General features: G+C 65.5%; 5 protein-coding genes across 5 annotated transcripts; 2 read left to right on the top strand and 3 right to left on the bottom strand.

The window, feature by feature from the left end:
- Positions 1-63: 63 nt before the first annotated feature.
- Positions 64-1950, bottom strand: CHLRE_17g701600v5 (uncharacterized protein). Its single transcript, XM_043071924.1, has 4 exons — positions 1536-1950; positions 1244-1284; positions 900-986; positions 64-581 (listed from the first exon to the last, which is right to left on the bottom strand). Exons 1-4 carry the CDS (start codon positions 1759-1761, stop codon positions 444-446), a joined length of 492 nt encoding a protein of 163 aa, XP_042914383.1. The 5' UTR covers positions 1762-1950; the 3' UTR covers positions 64-443.
- Positions 1951-2550: 600 nt separating this feature from the next.
- On the top strand, positions 2551-7896 carry CHLRE_17g701551v5 (uncharacterized protein). The gene is made up of 7 exons (XM_043071923.1): positions 2551-2711; positions 3122-3159; positions 3266-4207; positions 4613-4850; positions 5085-5422; positions 5654-7205; positions 7478-7896. Exons 1-7 carry the CDS (start codon positions 2624-2626, stop codon positions 7480-7482), a joined length of 3201 nt encoding a protein of 1066 aa, XP_042914382.1. The 5' UTR covers positions 2551-2623; the 3' UTR covers positions 7483-7896.
- A 674-nt stretch (positions 7897-8570) lies between these two features.
- Positions 8571-12292, top strand: CHLRE_17g701500v5 (uncharacterized protein). The gene is made up of 7 exons (XM_001691546.2): positions 8571-8966; positions 9059-9141; positions 9222-9412; positions 9553-9634; positions 9883-9997; positions 10411-10719; positions 11070-12292. Exons 1-7 carry the CDS (start codon positions 8756-8758, stop codon positions 11429-11431), a joined length of 1353 nt encoding a protein of 450 aa, XP_001691598.2. The 5' UTR covers positions 8571-8755; the 3' UTR covers positions 11432-12292.
- Positions 12293-12308: 16 nt separating this feature from the next.
- Positions 12309-15280, bottom strand: CHLRE_17g701450v5 (uncharacterized protein). Its single transcript, XM_043071922.1, has 2 exons — positions 12978-15280; positions 12309-12847 (listed from the first exon to the last, which is right to left on the bottom strand). The coding sequence occupies exons 1-2, from the start codon at positions 15198-15200 to the stop codon at positions 12506-12508; spliced, it is 2565 nt and encodes an 854-aa protein (XP_042914381.1). The 5' UTR covers positions 15201-15280; the 3' UTR covers positions 12309-12505.
- A 728-nt stretch (positions 15281-16008) lies between these two features.
- Positions 16009-18430, bottom strand: CHLRE_17g701400v5 (uncharacterized protein). The gene is made up of 2 exons (XM_043071921.1): positions 17025-18430; positions 16009-16703 (listed from the first exon to the last, which is right to left on the bottom strand). The coding sequence occupies exon 1, from the start codon at positions 18344-18346 to the stop codon at positions 17027-17029; it is 1320 nt and encodes a 439-aa protein (XP_042914380.1). The 5' UTR covers positions 18347-18430; the 3' UTR covers positions 16009-16703; positions 17025-17026.
- Between the last annotated feature and the right edge of the window lie 42 nt (positions 18431-18472).

The following is an 18472-nucleotide window of genomic DNA, read 5'->3' as shown; positions in this document are numbered from 1 at the left end:
CGCCCGCTATGTGGGGTTCATTGAAGCCGTTTGCGACCTGTTTTTCACTGTGGCCAGGAACACAATGCATAGACTTTACATTTTGACGTGATGTATGTACCAGTTTGCGTGCACGCGCTCCCCTGGCCACAGCCAGGGCGACGTTGAAGCCTCCCGATTCATAGGACCCCGCAACTGCGTGCCTGGCACTACATACCGTATTGCCGGTATGCTTGGCAGCACATACACGCGCCAAGGTTGCATAAGCACTTGTATGCTGCAAGCAATCTAGAACCCAACACAATATCAACAGCATGAACGCCCTTTGCCTTTGCATCAACACGAACAATCAACCGCCTCCCGCCGTCGCCCCAGCGCCCTACCTCGGCATCAGCCCCCTCCGCTCCGCTGCTCCGCCCCCCCTCATGCGGCCCTGCTCCTCGGCTCCTCCTCCGTCTCATGACTCAGGCGCGGGCGCAGGCCATGTCGGCGCACGAGGTGGCGCAGTCGCGGCACGCGGCCACGCACCGAACCATGGGGTCGTCCGCGCCCTCGCCGCCCGCCAGCATGCCCGCGCAGTCGTCCGCACACGCCGCACACACCTGCCCGCGTTGGGGTGGGGGTTGGGGTGCAGGTGGGGTGCGGGTGGGGTGGAGTCTTGCGCGGTGTTTGGCAACGTGCACAGCTCGGTTGCGGCAGAGACTGAGACTGAGGCCCGGGGGCGGGCCAGCTTAGCCCACCCGGTAATCCCCTCCGGCCCCAGGACCTAGGACCTGTGGTACGCGCGTCACGCGCGAACCGCCGCCTTGCCGCCCTGAGCCCCGACCCAATCGCTGCTGAGCCGTACCATACGTGGCACCCCGCCCCGCCCCGCCACCCTGCGCAACCTGCGCAGCCATACCCCCTGCACCGCCACTCGCCTCCTTGCATGCGGCGCAGGTGTACACGTGCAGGTGGCTGCCGGAAATCATGAAGCGAGCGGAGGTGGCGCATATGGCCGCACAGTTCTGTGCGAGGGGGTTGGGGCAGAAGGCGGGCAGGTCGGCTGGCAGTGGCGCATTGGCGGGCGATCGGCGGGTGGCAAAACACACGTTGAGCCCACACTCGGCCTTCAGCCAACTCCTTAAACTGCTACCCCCCTAGCTCTATTGCATTGGGTTTGGTTTAGTTTGAGCTGGTATCTACAACCCCCCCTTCTATGTGCTATCCCCCCTCCCGCAGTCAATGCCACCAAGGAACGGCCCAAAGCTACACAGACGCTCACCATGAGCAGCATGATGTGGTCAGCCCGGGCGTGGTGGCCGCCTGCGGCAGGCCGGTGTCGGCAGGGCGGTTGCAGGGATTGCGGGGGGCCAGTCAGAGCTGGCACGTGGCGCAGGGCCGACACAGCGAGAGGGCTGTGACCCACGGGCCCCGCCTCCGCGTCTGCGCTGCAGCCAGCCTGTCTAAAACCCCTCCTTGCTGGTCACTTCCATACCCTCTGCGCTCGTGTCTTGCGCCTGCTCGCCTTAAAACCACCGTTCCTACGGGTTCCGACCGCCGGTTCCGCCACCTACCCTTGCCCAGGCAGTGCGGGATGGTATCCAGGCAGACGCGCTCGCAGTTGCGACAGGCCTCAATGCAGGCGTCCATGTGCTTGGCCGGGTGGCCGCAGCTGGGCGGCGCCGCGGTCTTGCCGCCGCTAGTGCCGGCGGCCGCGCCGGTGCCGGTGCCGGCCGGCGCGAGCTTGTGCGCGGCGCCGGTGGCCGCGCCGCTGATGATCTTGACGGGGCTGGACTCCATGGCTTGAGGAAAATGTTGATGATGTCTTGTGTGGAGCGATTATGGATGAATAACAAAGTAGGAAACAAGGGTCGGAAGCCCTGAGCTGGAGCCGATTTGTGATGGGCGTGACGTGCCGGCAGTTTGGTCTGACCGAGACCGCTGGCAGGTGTTTCGGTTCTGTCCCATAATCCTGTGTACCGAAACCACTTTTGCCTTTTACAGCAATCCTCTTTAACCGCTTGGGCGTTTCCTTAATATTCGCCCCCACAAACGCAGGTCTGGCAGCAGGTCTCCCAACCCCTCCACCAGACGCCCACTTCCCTCCTGCGGCGCGGTCCCCACAGACACAGCAGGTCCCTCAACCTCCCGACCCACCCTGACCAGCCTTCGTACTGTCTCTTGCAAGTCCTGCCGGCGCGGTCCCGCGCGCGCCCCCAGCCGCGGATGGCGGCCCAGCCAGCGCGCCCCTGTCGCCACTGCCCTGGAACCGGAACTGATGCGTGCGCACAGCAGCAAGCGCGGCGCCATCCCGGCGACCTGGGGGCTGCGGCCCCGCTGCTGCTACTGCTGCAGCTACTGCTACTGCTCGGCTGCCTGACATTCCGTGCCTCCGCGGCCCCCGCTGCCGGCAGCGCTCAAGCCGCAGCTGCCCATGTGAGGTCTCCATCCCAAGCACTTGCAAGCGGCTCCGTGCGTGAGAGAGCAGCTCGCCTTTCGCTTGCATTGCCCAGCATTGCCACGGCCTGAGGACGCACCTACCAGAACACCTCTCCCCTTGGTCACCCAGCCTTAGCCTGTCCCCTAATAGGTCCCTTGCGGCCGGTCCCCGCTGTCGTCTCCTTGCAGGCCCAGACAGCCGTGCTACCTGCACCCGCGGGCGATGGTGGCGGCACAGGTGGAGGTGGTGGCGGAGCTGGTGGCATCTGGCCGGTCAGCTGGCCTGCGTGGACCGCAGCATCACAGTTCCGGTGAGGCCCCTGCGGCCGAGTGGCCAGCATGCAGCTGCTGTGCGTGGCGGGTGCGTGCACCATAGCGCCCACTGGTCCGGCGGGCGGTGTGATGCTGTGTGATGTTGTGGAATGCTGCGGCGCTATGGCAAAGCGGATGCACATGTTTGTCCGAAAGCACACTATGCGGAACGCGGACGAAGCATAGAGGCGAAGGGACACACACAGACACAACCACCGTCGACGTGCGAGCCCCCGCTCCCCTTACCCGCCGCACAGGAGTCCCATCTGCGCATGCGCCCGTCCCAACACCGCCACCGCCGCCGCCGACTGCGCCGCCGCCGGCGAGCTGCTGTGCCGCCTGGCGCCCGGCAGCCTACTGTGCGAGTCCGCATCCGCCGCCACTGCCGCCACTGCTGCTACTGCCGCAGGCGCCACGTTTGCTCAGCTCCTGGCATCGTACGCCCAGGTGGGTTGATCCTGGGTTAGCACTCTAGCCACAAGGAAACGCACGGCACCACGCGTGTAACCCTGCGTTATGACTTAGACCCGCCACAACCCCGGCCTGTTTGCAGCGTGTGTGTCCGCCCATCTCAACTGGCCGGGCGCCGCCAGCACGGCCGCCGTCTGATGCTGCTGCCGCGGCCACCCCGCCGTCTGCACCGGGCACCAACAGCAGCAGTGGCAGTGGCAGTGGCAGCACGGGTGCCGCTGCTGCAGCTCCGTCAGCAGGGGAGGGGCCGGCGGCTGCGTCGGAGCTAGGCCCCATCCCTGCCACCTGCATCTGTGCCTACCTCGGCCTTGCCTCGGAGCAGTGCCGAGCGTCTGTGTCAGCCGCATGCAGTGACAGCAGCAGTGACAGCAGCAGTAGTGGTGGTGGCAGTAGCGGTGGTGGCACCGACGGTGCTGCCGTGGTGCCGCTGTCAGCACCGCAAACACCTGCGCCACCAAGTACTGCCGCTACCGCCGCTGCTGCCACACCCGTCTTGGATGACGGCAGCAGCACAGAGGCCGTGGCGGCGGCCGTGATGGCGGGCCTGCAGCAGCAGCAGCGGCAGCAGACACTGCAGACACAGCAGGAGCTGAGCAGGCTGCAAGGGCTGCCGCAGAGCAGCGTGCGCCGCCGCAGCCGCCGCAGCCGCAGCCGCCTGTTGCTGGCTGGCAGCGATGGCGCTTCGGCTGCCTTGTCCGCTGTGAACTCAGGCAATGGCAGTATCAGCAAGGGCAATAGTAGCGGTGGCAGCTCTGTGCAGCCCTTCTGCTCCCTCGCCGCTCCGCTACTGCAGCAAGACAGCAACGGAACTAGCACCGGCAGTGGCAGCGTAGCCGGCAGCAGTAGCAGCATCAGCATCAGTAGTAACGGCAGTAGCAGCATTATCAGTGGTAGCGCCACCACCACTGCGCGCCCGGGCACTCCGCGGCTGAGTGGTCCGCGGCTGCAAGGGCTCTACGGCCAGCTGGGGCGGGTGTGCTTCCCAGGGGCCCTGGCTGCACCGTCCTTCTGCCAGTGCGCACAGGTAAGCAGGTAGGGAGAGAGGGAGGGAGTGACAGCGGCGGCGGCACCCGGCCCCCTGCTTGTGCATGGGCCAGTCACGGCGGGCACAGCCAGTGTGGCAGTGCGCACACTGGCGCAGGCAAGGAGAGGTACCGGCACTGGATAACGGAGTGGTGGCCGCCCCTACACAGCTGGCCGCCCAGCTTAAATAACACCCTTCACACGGCTTCAGGTTTGCCGGAACCGCATGGAACCTCCGAATACCGCTTCCTCGCAAGCACACACACACACACACACACACACACACACACACACACACACACACACACACACACACACACACACACACGCACGCACGCACACGCGCACGCACTTACGCGCGCATGCATACCGTGCACACATGCACACGTGCATCACACGCCTGCAGGACCCGTTCTCGCCCAGCTGCGCTCTGGCCCGCACCCGCCTGTGTGCCGCCGGCGACCCCCTGTGCCGCCTGGCGCTGGAGGCAGGCGAGGGCAGCGCCGCCGCCACCGCCGCCCTGAAGACCTACTTCAGCAGCGCCTGCAGCAGCAGCAGCATCAGTAGCAGCGGCAGTGGTGGCAGTAACAGCGGGAGCGGAGGAGGCGACGTGGGTGTGGTGGTGGTCAGAATGGAGCTGGCGGGTAAGTGTGTTATGACACGCGTGTGGTTCGATTCTGTGCGGTCATGTGCATTGCGTTTGGTCAGAGCTGTGGCTAAAGCACCCACACCACTGCATTCCAGCTTTCCCCATGGCATTGCTGGCTCCCGCTCTCACAATCTCTCAAACGGCTGAGGGGCCCCCTGCATTCTCACCTCCATCTCTTCTCAGCCGCACTCCCTCTCCCCTGCTCTGCGTCAACACCCGCTGGCCACAGGCATGAACAGCACTGACGTGCGCCAGCGCCTCGCCGCGCCGCTGGCCGCCGCCCTTGCTGACGTGGCGGGTGTGCCGGCGGCGGCCGTGCAGCTGCTGGCGGCAGTGGATGTGCCCGCGCCGCCACCCGACAGCGCCGACATCACCGGTACCGCTAGCAACGCAGACATCGCCGCGTTCGGCGCCATGGGCGCCGCTGGTGTGGACGGCGCCGGTGTTGCTGTAACTGACAGCTCGGGATCCAGTCCTGGCAGCAGGAGGCGGCGGGCGCAGCAGCAGGAGGTGGCGGCGGCGGCGGCAGTGACCAACACCGCCGGAAATGTGTCCGGATCCGTGCTGGTACGTCCTGGAGAAATCCATTGCACAGTCAACATATACAAGCACCGTGTTACGTTGCCTTGCATTTCGCGGCACCTTGATGCGTCACTCACTCAAACGGTAGTGACCGCAGGCGCTCACCAGCTGATGATGCAGCAGCACGCACGTGCACACGCACCGAGTCCACACCGCGCCCCTGCTGCTACTGTGTGCGGCCGTGCCCCTGCCTGTCCCTCACCCTCGCTCGCCCAGGTGGTCTACGCAGTGCGCACACCCGACCCCCCGGCCACAGCGGCCCGACTGCGTGCCGCCTTTGGCAACACCACCACCACCACCACCACCACCACCCGTGACAGTAGCAATGGAGCCTGGGTCGACAGGCTCGCGTCCCTGGGGCTGCCCTTCCCTCCACCCTACATTGCAACAGAGCTAGTGGCCGGCGGCGGGGATAGCAGCGCCGGCGGCACCAGCAGTAGTAGCAGCAACGGCGGTGGCGCTGTGGCGGCTGGTCCCAACGCAGCTGCTGGCGGCACCGGCCAGGTTGGCAGCGCGGCATCCACTGCAGTTGGTGGGATGGTGGTGGCAGCAGGGGAAAGCACCGGCGCCAGCACCGGCATCGCTCCCCAGCAGAGCGGCGGTGTTGGCGTCGCCGCTTCAGACCCGGACCATGACCCCGTCTCAGCGCCCTCGTCCTCCGCTGCTCCTTCTCCTGCTCCTAGCACATCAACCGGCAGCAGTGACAGCAACAGCAGCGGCAGCAGCAGCAGCCAGGGGAGTGGCGGTGGCGGCGGTAACCGCGCCGTCGTGGTGGGGGCCGCGGTGGGCGCGGTGGGAGCGTGTCTGCTTATTTTGGCGCTGGTAGGCGTGACGGTGGCCGCACGGCGCGCGGCGCGGCAGCGCCGCAGCCGGCGTGCAGCCTTCCACTTCCCGCCGCCAAACGCTGACGGGGAGGCGGCTGGGGATGCGGATGCGGGTGGTGGCAAGGGGTTGTCGCTGTCGCAGTGGCTGCGGCGTGTGCTGACGGGTGCGGGCGGCAGCGCCACTGAGGGTCAGTGGCAGGTGGCGGACGGGGACGAGCACCTGCAGCCCTCGCGGTCGGTGCGAGTGCTGCCGCCCCCGCCGCCGCCGGTATCACCACGCCGCCTGGGAGCTGCAGCAGCGCGCGGGGCCGGCGGCAAGGGCCCCAGGTACGGCTGGGCCGCAGGCAGGGAGCTTGTGCAAGCAGGCGCCCCAGGTGCTGGCGGCGTTGGCGTTGTCGGCAGTGGCGACGCGAGTAAGAAGCCGGGCGGTGTCCAGCGGGGTGTGGAGCTGGCGGTACGCTGCGGGGATGTGAACTCGTCGCCGGCAGTGCTAGCCAAGGGACCAGTAGCTGCGGGCGTTGGCGGCGCCAAGACGCCATCAGCGGCACTGCCCACAGCCGCTGGCAGTCATGCAGGGCCGGAGGGCCCAGGCGGCGGGCTCTCTTTCTCCGGCCTGACGCCCACGGCGGCATCGGCGTCGGCTGCTGCTGCCCCGCCCGACCCGCCGGAACGCACAGCTTCCCCATCAGCGCCTCTGGTCACGAGTCCCCGTCTGGGTCAATGGGAGCACCTGCAGGACCCGCCGGCAACGCAAGAGGCCATCATGCGGCGGCGGCGCCGGATCACGCCGCCTACAGCCGGCGGCGCTGAGGCCCCGCCGTCCCCGAGGCCCGGGCTTGAGCTGGGCTTGCCACCTAACGACGGCGGTGGTGGTGACGGTGGCGGCGGTGGCGGCTGCACGCCTGCTGGGCATGCTGCGTCGCCCATCATTGAGGCAGTGTCAGGCCGGCCGCAGCTGCCACCCCACTCGCACCACCCGCCACGTGCAGGAGCCCCGGAACCACTAACAGCAGCAGCAGAAAACGCAGACGGCCCGGCAGTGCGGTAGTCTGTCGCGGCGTCTGTCGTTGCCAGAGAGCCGTGGCGTTGCGCCCTCACTCCCGGCAGCTCTTCATCCAGATGGGGGTGCGGCCTCTGCCACTTTGGACCAGGTCACCACAGCAGCTGTTGTCATCAATCACACACTGACACCCCACACCCACGCCCCACACCCCAGGATGAGGGAGCGGAGGTCAATGAGGGGCAGCTTGGGAACGGCGTGCAGACGCAACAGTGTTGGGGGGGGGGGCGCAACCCCCTGATCGGCGCCCGGTGATGGAGCGGCGTGCGTTACTGTGACCGGCAAAAGCCCGCCAAGCCGAACTCCGGCCATGGTCGCGGACGCGAGGTCAAGTATGGGGGAGACGTAGAGCAAACTGATGAGCAGGTCCCCTGAAGGTTAGTGCATGAGATCAACAATAGCTGCGGTAGCAGCGGTCCCCGGCTAGGGCCCCCGACTCGGCAGGACGCCGGACAGCCCGGAGAGTTGTTGGTGCTGTCATGTTAAGTTGGCAGCGGGTGTGCCGTTTTGGGTGGTGTTGAGAAACACCGGGCTCTGTAGGCCGGTAGCGTTCTGTAGTCCCAACATCTCGCGCATAATAGTCGCTGGCTCGCTGCTTATCACGGTGCAGCCTGGCAACGGGTTCTGCGCAAGCACCTGGCGTGCTGTGGCGTGCGGCCGCGCCATGCCATTCGTGCCCCACCTCTCAACTGCAGCACTGCAGCGGGCAGGTGCAGGAACCACGTGCCACTTTCCCGCAGCCCGCTTCCCACACAGCTACACATGCAATGGATTATGAGCCCCGCCGCCTGTTGTGTGGAATCCAAACAAGCACTCCCCGAGGACGCAGGCAGCAGAGGTGGTCGGGCCTTGGCATACTCCGGAGCGCTTTGGCCAGAAGCCGGACTGTCTAACCACAAGTCATATGTCGGGGCCAACACGCACAGCTGGCAGCTCAACTTCCACTGGCCATGAATACCTCCCGGGGAGGCCGCTGGCGGCCGGTAGTAAGCCTCGGTAGCACCCAACGCCCACGCCGTCGAGGAGCCACCACACGCGGCCTTTGGGCAGCCAGGCTTTCCCAAGCAATCCTCGACGTCCCATTCCACACTGGCTGATGCAGGCGGAGCATCTAGGTACATATCCTTTATTCCAGGCACAGCTCTACGCAGGCAGGGAAGGAAGACCGTGAGGATCTGCGTGCGACTCGGTTCTGTGTGCTGCGTGCGGTTTTGTAGGCTTTGGGAGTGAAACATAGTGAAAATCTGCAGTGCATAGCACCCGGACACAGGCGAGGGGCACAGGTCTCGCGAAACGGCAGGGCTTCGCGGCGCTTCTAGGGCCGAGGCGCGGCCCATTCCCTCGGGACCTCAGCCCAAACATCGACCCTGAGCACTAACAGGTGTCCTGCAAAGTCACGTACTTAAGTTGCATTTAGAATCGTAAAGTATAACAATGTTTGGAGGGTTCCCGTTCGGCGGGATGGGCGGTATGCCCGGGGGCTTTGGAGAAATGCCAGGCGGTGGCCGCGGGGGCCCAGCAGCAGGGCCTAAGAAGAGCAACAACAGCCGCTACTATGAGCTGCTGGGCGTTAGCAAGGATGCAGACCCTGATGAGATCAAGAAGGCGCACAGGAAGCTGGCTTTGAAGCTGCACCCCGACAAGGGTGAGGCTTTTGCTATGGCTTGCCAAGGGAAGGGCTTAAAATGGCGAAAGGTGCTCCTCTGAGCTTACAAACGGGCGGCGGGATTTACGCAGGCGGCGACCCTGATAAGTTCAAGGAGATCAACGAGGCCTACGACGTGCTAAAAGACCCCAAGAAGAGGGAAATTTACGACCAGGTACGCGGCCCGGGTGCGCTGTCGCTGGTGGCTTTGCGTTGGCGCGCTTACCGACCTTTCCACGGCACCCCCCGCGACAGTATGGCGAGGACGCTATCAAGGAGGGCATGGGCAACGCTGGCGGCCACGGCGGTGGCATGTCCGACCTGTTCGAGCAGATGTTCGGTATGGGCGGAGGCGGAGGTGGACGCCGGCAGCGCGAGCGCAAGAGCGAGGATGTGGTGCACAAGCTGCAGGTCCCGCTCGAGGACCTTTACGCGGGCGGCACCAAGTGAGTACAAGCTCCGCGGAAGGCTTCAGGGGCCGGTGTGCGGCTTTTGAGATGATGGAAGACGTCTGCAGGGGTGCATCTACACGCACATGTGCATCGGCATGTCGCTTGACCTTGCGCGGACTGACGTGGCCCTGCAGGAAGCTGTCCATGTCGCGGCAGCTGCCTTGCGACGGCTGCAAGGGCTCCGGCTCCAAGTCCGGAAAGCGCTACGAGTGCAACGTAAGCACGGCGATTGGGGTAATGGATGTTGCGCGAGGGGTGTTGCACCAGCCACCACAGGCGGAAGGTGCCTAGCGGGGTGTCGTGCACCGCTTGCTGGCTAAACGGTTGGAGGTTGAACCTCCAGCGCAGCTATGCAGGTTCTGTGTGGTCATGTTCGCAATTACTGCCAGCTCTCGTTTATGACGTTGCCGCCGCGCCTAACCAGCCCGCATGCACCAATGGCCATTTCCCTCCGCCCCGCGCAGACCTGCCAAGGCACGGGTGTGCAGGTGCACCTGCGCCCGCTGGGCCCGGGCATGATGCAGCAGATCCAGTCGCGCTGCTCGGGCTGCGCCGGCTCCGGATACAACTGCCCACCCAGTAAGCGGCGGGGAGGGGGCTGGGGCAAACTCAGAACGGAGAGGGTGCGAGGCATCCCAGAAGTGGAGCGGGCGTTGGGCGTCTCTGATGTGGGACACGGGGCTGGAGGAAGGCATAATAAACACGCGTAGGTTGCGGTGCGCGAGTTGGGCATTTGCACAGACCACAAACCATACGGAGCTGATGACCAGACCAGACCTGCAGCAGCACGGTGTCAGACACCAGCAGCTGACGATGAGAAGCCTTACGCGTACAGTCATGCGGTATCATTGTCTGCGTACCGCGTCTTGCGGGCTCAGCCGACCCAAAGCATCCAGCCAACGCAACGCAACGCATCCACACCCCATACCCGGCCCGACCCACATCAACCCAACTCTCCTCCTCCTCTCCCTTCGCCCTCCCCCTCCGCCCAGGTGACTCCTGCACGGCCTGCAAGGGCAAGTGCTTGGTGTCTGACAAGAAGACGTTCGAGGTGCACATCGAGCCGGGCATGAAGCACGGCAGCCGCATCGTGCTGCGCGGCGAGGCGGGCTGCACGGAGCCGGGCCTGGCGCCCGGCGACATCATCCTGGTGATCGTGCAGAAGGAGCACGACGTGTTCCAGCGCGCGGGCGTGGACCTGGTGATGGAGCGGCACATCTCGCTGCGCGAGGCGCTCACGGGCTGCACCTTCAACTTCAAGCACCTGGACGGCCGCTTGCTGCGCGTGACCATCCCCGAGGGTGGGTGCAGCGGGCGGCAGAGGGTGTGGGGGTGCGAACTGGGCTGAGAAATTGGCTCGAGCCCCAGAACGAAGGGGAACAAGGGGTGGGCGGGCGGGGCTGAGGAGCTGGGGTTGAACGCGAAGCGGGAGCAGGGCTTGGCACATGGTCCAGGCGAGCCGTTCGAGTGAGGAGGAAAAGGGGCTTGGCGGCATGCTTACGGATGCCACGGGGGCGGGGCGTGGGCTCACCGGCCATCTTAGAGCCGGCGTGCCAAGGAAAGCCCACGCGCCTGCAGCTCCGCTCCCAGCAGCCACCACCATCGCACCCTCCCTCCCTCGCGCCCCTCCTCCTTACCCCTACCACCACAGGCGAGGTGATCAAGCCCGGGACATTCAAGTGCCTGCCGGACGAGGGCATGCCCTTCCAGGGCCGGCCATTCATGAAGGGCAACATGTACGTGCGCTTCAACGTGGACTTCCCCGAGTCCGTCACGTCGGCACAGGCCGCCGCCATTCGCGGCGCGCTGCCGGCGGCGGCGTCGCAAAACAACGGCGCGGCCATGGACACGGACGAGGCGGAGGAGGTGCACCGCATCACCAACGTGGCCGACATTGAGCAGGAGCTCAAGAGCCGTGTGAACGTGGGCAAGAGCGCGGGCGCCAGCTACGAGTCGGATGACGATGACGACGACATGCCGCGCGGGCAACGCGTGCAGTGCGCGCAGCAGTAAAGCGCGCGGCTGTCGCGGCGCGGTGCTGCGGAGCAGGAGCAGGGGGAGGGGGCGGGTAGGTGCAGGTGGGCGGTGGACGAGTGGTGCAGGCGCGCGGCGGAGGGAGGGAGACCTCAGCGCCCATCCACCGGGCGCTGTGGCGGGCTGCGGTCGTCGCCTGCTGTCGAGCGTTGCGTAGGGTGCTGGGCTGGCCCTGGTGGAGTGCGCGGGGTGGTTCGTGGTGCCATCCTGTTGCATAAGGGCTGAACTTCAAACCCTACTACAGAGGATGGCCTGGTCGGTCGGGCCTAGGGTCTAGTCAAGGGGTCAACAGGGGAGCTACCGGGTAGTAGTGTGCGGCAGGAGGTGCACCGCCAGGACGCGGGGCGCGGTATCGGCAGGCGCACAGCTGGCGTGATGCTCTCGCGTAGCCGGCGGGCCTGCCAGCCGCGTGTGTGAGTAGACTGCTGTCCAGAAACTTATGAGCGCCCGTGTGCGCTTTACGCATTAGGTGTGGGTTTAGCGTGTTGCCGTGCGGTGCTGCGGTCGGCACGGTCGGTGCAATTCACAAGTCGTGTGGACGCGTTGTGCGCGCGCACGTGCAGGTCTGTGGACATGAACGCGAGAGGTGCCGGTGCAAGGGGCATCCTGGCACACAAGAGAGACGAGTGAGCTTGGCACCTGGGGCACGGTTAGTAAGACCGAGGGAGACTGTGGGAAGCCATTGAGGCAGCTAGGGAGTTCTGGAATGCGGGAGGGAGGCATATGTAAATCGAGCTTCTGTACTTCTGTTACGCGGCGTTGGCGAGAGCCACGAATGGCATTAATACCGTGGGGGCATATCGCACCCGTGGAGCGCACTGTACTTCTGTTACACAGGATTCTGCCACCGTCCCACACGACTCTCTGCCAGTGCTTCGCTATCACATCCTTTCCACAACACTGGCCTGCACGCTCGACCCAACTCGGCCTTAGCAGCCCGCCCCATGCACCGTACACGCGCAGTCATGCCCGCAACTCGCAAACAACAGACTTGAGCAGAACTCGCTACAAATGCGATGAGTACACGATGTGACGTCCGCCCGCCTTCCTGTGTCAGAACTCGCCACCATCAAAATCGTAGTCGTCGTACCCCCCCTCGCGCCCACCGCCGTCGTCAAGCTCGTCATTGTCGTACGGGTCGTAGTAGTGCCGCGCCCCGTAGCCGTAGTACACATCATCCGAGTCGTCGCTGCCGTCGCCCGAGTCCTCCAATGAGAACGCAGCGTATGACCACAGCCCCCGCACGCCCCTGTCAAGCGCCAGCAGCCGCTCAACCCGCCCCAACACCACCTCGTCGACCCGACTGCCGCCGCTAGCAGGGCCGCCGCTAGCAGGGCCGCCGCCGCCAGCGGTGGCGGCTATGGACGCAGGCCGGGCCCACACCTCCTCGAGGACCTGCATCATGCAGGGGATGATGGCAGATACAGATATGTGTGCTATGTGCATTGGTAGGGGCCGCAGGCGCGTGCACCCACGAGAAGCCGATGCGCGCGAGACACTGCGCACTGCGCAAAGCATACGGTACCTGAAAGACATGATGTTTGAGGGCGGCGCCGGCATGGGCGGACCCAGCGCAGTCCGCCGCGCGCTCCTGGACCACCAGCGCCGCCACTGCGCCAGCGCCACCGACCCGCACATGCGCAACCAACTGCTCAGCGACCGCAAGCGACGGGCAATCAAGCAGCAGCAGGCCCACACCCGGCGCCGCGATGTGCGTGCCGTAGCGCACACTGCAGCGCAGGTTGGGCAGTGGCGCCTGCTGGACCGCTGTGCTCGTAGCCCCCGGGCCAAGCCCAGCTGCTGGCGGCTGTGCCCCGTCGGCCAAAGCTGGGGCAGGAGTTGTGGCGAAGCATGAGCTCGTCGCCTGCTGAAGCCAATCATCCCAATCCGCGTCACATTGGGCTTTCTCTGGCGCAGGCGGCAGAGTTCCGCGCAGGGCAAGCACCGCCCTTGTCAGACGCGCAGTGCCGCTACTGTTCCCGCAGCCGCCGCCGCCACTTGTGCAGGTCCTTCCCGCCGCCGCCTCAGCACTGCTGCCATGCTCCATCTCCGCCCACAGCCGCTCCACGGCCTCCCGCAGCACCTCCTCAGGTGTGGCGGTGTCCAGGTGCAGCGGCAGCCCGCCGCCACCACCATTGCCGCCGCCGCCGCAATCAGCACCCAGCCGCAGCTGCTGCAGCTGGCTTGCCACGCCCTGACCAAGAGGCGCCGTGCCACCGTCCACCGCCGCCGCCGCACCCACCGCTGCCTCTGCTGCTGTGGCCGCGCCAACGGCAGACGCTGCCTCGCGGCAGCGCCACTCGCCGTGCTGCAGCTCCAGCACACGCGGCAGCCCCATCACCTTTGCAGCCGCCAGCAACACCGGCAGCTTGCGGAACCCAAACCGGTTGTAGGTCCCCACGCCGCGAAGCCCGGGCAGCTGGTCTGCGTCCACACGCTGGCAGCGAGCCATCAGCTGCGCCCAAGCCGACTCCGGCTCCAACACTTCCTCCGGCGACAGCTCCCACTGGCCGCCATGCGGGCAGACCGGGCTGCTCGGGCTGCTAAAGGCCAGTTCCGGAACTACCCACTGCCCCAGGCTGTCGACAGCAGCCAACAGGGCCGGCGCCACCGCCCGCCGCTCGTGCCACTCCAGTTGCGCCATGCTCAGCTGCATGCGGGCGATGCGCCAGACGCCACCTGCGGCCTCCGATACCGCCCCCGGTACGGACGCACCGGCTGCCGCCACCTCTGCCGCCACCGCTGCCACTACCGCTGCCGCCAACGCTGCTGCCGCCGCCGCCGCTGCCGCCGCCGCTGCCGCCGCCGCTGCCGCCACCGCCGCCGACGCCGCCGCGCCCTCGGGAGGCACGCCGCCCGCCGGCTCGAAGACGATCTCCACCGTCGCACCGTTGTTGGGCCGGCCTAGCAGCGTAAGGCTGCGCAGGCTGGGTGGGCGGCGGCGGCCCGCCAGCTCCAGGACCTGCGGGCAGCGGCCCTGCAGGTACTCGCCCCCCACCACCAGGCGCTGCAGGCGAGGTAGCTGCGACAAGCCGTGCAGGGCCGCTTCCAGCAGGGGCGGGCAGGCGCCGGCAGCAGCGCTGCTCAGGGCCAAAATATCGCCTTCCAGACCGAAGCGCAGGGTCAGCTCGGCTAGCTGCGGGCAGCCTGCAAGCGCGCCCAGACAGCAGACCTCGTGCTTCGACTTGAGGGTTAGAGTCAGGCAGCGAAGCCGGGGCAGTCCGGCGTCACCCAGCGCGCTGCACACGCTGCTGCACCTAGCTGGGCCGCCTCCGGGACCTTGGCCGGGGGTGTCGTTGGCGTCTCCTCCGTTCAGTTCCAGCACCGACAGGCCAGGCAGCAGCGCCGCGGCTGTCTGCAGAAGCCGCAGCCGGCCAAAGCCCTGCCCGCTGGCTGTGAGGTGCGCGATGCGCAGTCGCGCCTCTGGCGTGGTGCCAGCGAGCACGGCTGCGAGGGGGCCCGAGTCGGCTGAGGCTAGGACATCCAGGTCTAGCCGGCGGCAGCGGGCAAACCTGAACAAAGGCGAGGCGCCGTGTGCGAGCTGCGAAGGTCGCCTGGGCCAAGTCGCTGATAACATACGCAGGCGAGCATGCGTAATGGTGCTGTCATAGAGCTGCCGCAGATCCGAGCTGACAAGCCGCCAGACGGCGGACTTGGGCGAAAATGTCTCGCCATTCCGTAAGATGAGTGCCCTCGCGTCAACGGGCAGCACGTGCAGGATGTCTACAAGTGTGTTGGCGCTGTCCATACTGTTTTACAACATGCACCGAGGAGAACGCAGGGCCTACTTTTAGAGTCTGTTCATTGATGGCGCACCCATTCCCGTTTTGAGATGGAGGGCTGCTGAGGGCAGGCTTCGGAAACGAAACAATCACCCACCATTTACAGCATTCCACATACCGCAATGCAAGTCATGATCACCGTCTTGCTCAAGTTTGCAAACGTTCATCACCCGGGGAGGGCAAATGGATATGGGGAGTAAGCGGCTGTGCCCTTACTTGGGCGGCGTGCCTAAACACAGTCGCACGCCGCTTCCCTTGGCCCCAGCCCCGCGGCCGTCTAATTTCTACGGCGCCTAATAACCAGCACGGGTCTGCCCGGCCATTCCTAGTTGCCGGGCAGAGACCACCCCCCGGGACGAAAAACACAAGAGTGACTCAAAACCGCGCTAGGTAGCAAAGCCTCCATAAGCTTATAATCAAGTAGGGTGGGCGGGTGGGAAAAGACAAACTAGCCCTCGGCTCCCGAGCCGTTCACGGCTAGTACGCCAAAACGCAAAGTAAAGTAAATAAAAGCTCGCACGATACCGATGCAACCAAAAACAGTCCGTCTTTCGAGCCACGTTCACGCATTGGGGCCCATCTTCCGACACACGGCGGTTCCCCCGCCCTTCTCTCCTCGGCCTTCGCCTACCAAGCATGCGCTTCCTCGCCAGCCTATTTCTCCGCTTCCCTCCTTCAAAACCTGTCTTAAGTTCCGTTCAAGTTTACTAGAAGCTCCGCTTAAAACCGCCCTTTGAGATGGAGGGCTGCTGAGGGCAGGCTTCGGAAACGAAACAATCACCCACCATTTACAGCATTCCACATACCGCAATGCAAGTCATGATCACCGTCTTGCTCAAGTTTGCAAACGTTCATCACCCGGGGAGGGCAAATGGATATGGGGAGTAAGCGGCTGTGCCCTTACTTGGGCGGCGTGCCTAAACACAGTCGCACGCCGCTTCCCTTGGCCCCAGCCCCGCGGCCGTCTAATTTCTACGGCGCCTAATAACCAGCACGGGTCTGCCCGGCCATTCCTAGTTGCCGGGCAGAGACCACCCCCCACACCAATCCCTCCTAATACCGACAGCTCAAGACTCGCCAGCGTACCGGCAGCTGCCCCTCTCGTGTAGCCCCACCTATGCTGGCACTCAGATCCCAGCGGGCCCCACAGACAGCACCCTCTGCTCTAAGCATCTGCAACTCTCTTGTAGCCCCACCTATGCTGGCGCTCAGATCCCAGCGGGCCCCACAGAAGAAAACCCTCCGCTCCAAGCGGAGTCCCCCCGCACCAATTCCAACTCGGCGACCGCCCAGTTCGCCCGCAAGTGCTCCCACAGGCGCGGCTCCCGCTGCTGCTGACGCTTCCCCGTCCGACGGATGAGCACTGCCGCGCCCCTCGTAAAGCCGGCCGCGGCATCGGCCGCCGCCGACTCCTGTCACTCCTCAGGCCTTGTGCATCAGCGTGTCTCCGACATCGGCAAGTGCGCAACCTGCGTGGACAAGGCTGACACGCATAATTGTCACCCGACCTTCGGCCGGGGGCGATCTCGGTCACCCGGACGCCAGACCGGAGGCGTTCTCGGTCACCCGGGCGCCAATCCCCGGGGGGTTTTTGCTCGCCCGGATTACCCAAACCGGGGGCGTTCTCGGTCACCCGGGCACCAATCCCCGGGAAGTTTTTGATCGCCCGGATTACTCAAACCGGGGGCGTTCTCGGTCACCCGGGCGCCCACCCGGAGGCTGTTTCCCCGTGCCACGGGCTGATTTTGCGAAAAATAAGAGCACATAGCTTAGGCCAGGGCCTCACGCACCTTCAGACGTCACCTCTTCCAGGCGCGAGTCCGTAAGGCCGCTGCCGCTTCAGCGCCGGCTCCTCGCCATATCTGCTCTCCCCGCCCCCCGCTGTCAGCGGCCGGTGGCGCGCCTTGATCTGCTCTAGCAGCGCCGCGCCCTCCAGCATCTGCTTCACCTCCGGCCTGGGGTGGCGCATGGCCTCCAGGAAAGCCGGGAAGCTGCCCCCAGCGGCCCTGACCAGGTCCGGCAGCAGCTGCTCGAAACGGAGCAGCTCCGTGACCTTCTGAGCCAGGGCCATGCCTCGCAGCGCCGCTGAGGTCCGCTCACTGAGGGCCGAGCACGTGGCCAGCTCCTGCTGCTCCCGCTGCTCCTTCTCCAGGGCCTGGATGGTCTTCTGGAGGTGCTGCTGGAAAGCTGGCACGTTGCTGCCCGCCAGCTGTATGCCTGCTCCCATCAGAATCTCCTTGAACGCCGGCGTGGTGTTCAAGATCAATTCCATGTGCATGTCCTTGTCCAGGCCCTGCATAATGTCGCTGACCGCATCCGCGCGCACAACGGCTGGCTGCCGCGCAGCCGTCGGTGTGGGCGCAGGGGCGGCCGGAGCGGCCCGCAGGCCCGCTCGGCCGCCCCCTGCCGGGCCGCTGATGCCTGCTGTGATCCCGACCCGCCGTAACGCCGCTGTCTCAACGTCCTGCTCGCTGCCTTCTGCGAAGTCGTCCTCCTCCGCCGCCAGCAGGGGGGGAAGCGGCGGGCGAGCGGACTTGGCCGCGCCGCTGCCAACGGCGCCAGTCCCAACCCGCCGCTGAGCCGCCGTCTTCCCGCGCCCAACCTTCTGCTGCGCTGCTTTCTCTGTCATTTGCTGCTTCTGCTTTCCCCTGCCCTGCGGCTGCCCCGCGCCCAGCTCAGCATCGTCATCGCACAGTGAGGCGTCCAGCGCCAACTCGCCCAGGGCTTCCTCCTGTGCCGCCCCACCGTTAATCAGCTTCAGCTGCTTCTCCAGCTCCTCCTTCCGCTGTACCAGCTCCGCCTTGCGCGCGGACAGGACCTGGATATGCTGCACGCGCGCCTTCAGCTGCTTAAACGTGGGTGTCTCCAACTTTGCGACATCCTGATCTCCTAGCTGCTCGATCGCTGCGACCTGTTCGGCGCGATTGTCGGCCGCACCAACGCTGTTGCGCGTTCTACGCCCACTGGGCAAAGCCTCAAGGGCACTTGCCGCTAGCTGACGCCGAGCCTCAATCTGCGCAAGCCTGTTGTTGTAAGCAGACTGTTGTGCCGCCGAGAGCTCGATGCGTGCCAGTTCAGCGTCAATAGCAGGAATAGTGCTCAAGAGAGCCATGAAAAGACAAACTAGCCCTCGGCTCCCGAGCCGTTCACGGCTAGTACGCCAAAACGCAAAGTAAAGTAAATAAAAGCTCGCACGATACCGATGCAACCAAAAACAGTCCGTCTTTCGAGCCACGTT

This window comes from Chlamydomonas reinhardtii, chromosome 17 (genome assembly GCF_000002595.2).
Source record: "Chlamydomonas reinhardtii strain CC-503 cw92 mt+ chromosome 17, whole genome shotgun sequence".
NCBI classification, from domain to species: Eukaryota; Viridiplantae; Chlorophyta; class Chlorophyceae; order Chlamydomonadales; family Chlamydomonadaceae; genus Chlamydomonas; species Chlamydomonas reinhardtii.
This window is presented reverse-complemented; position numbering and strand designations above follow the sequence as displayed.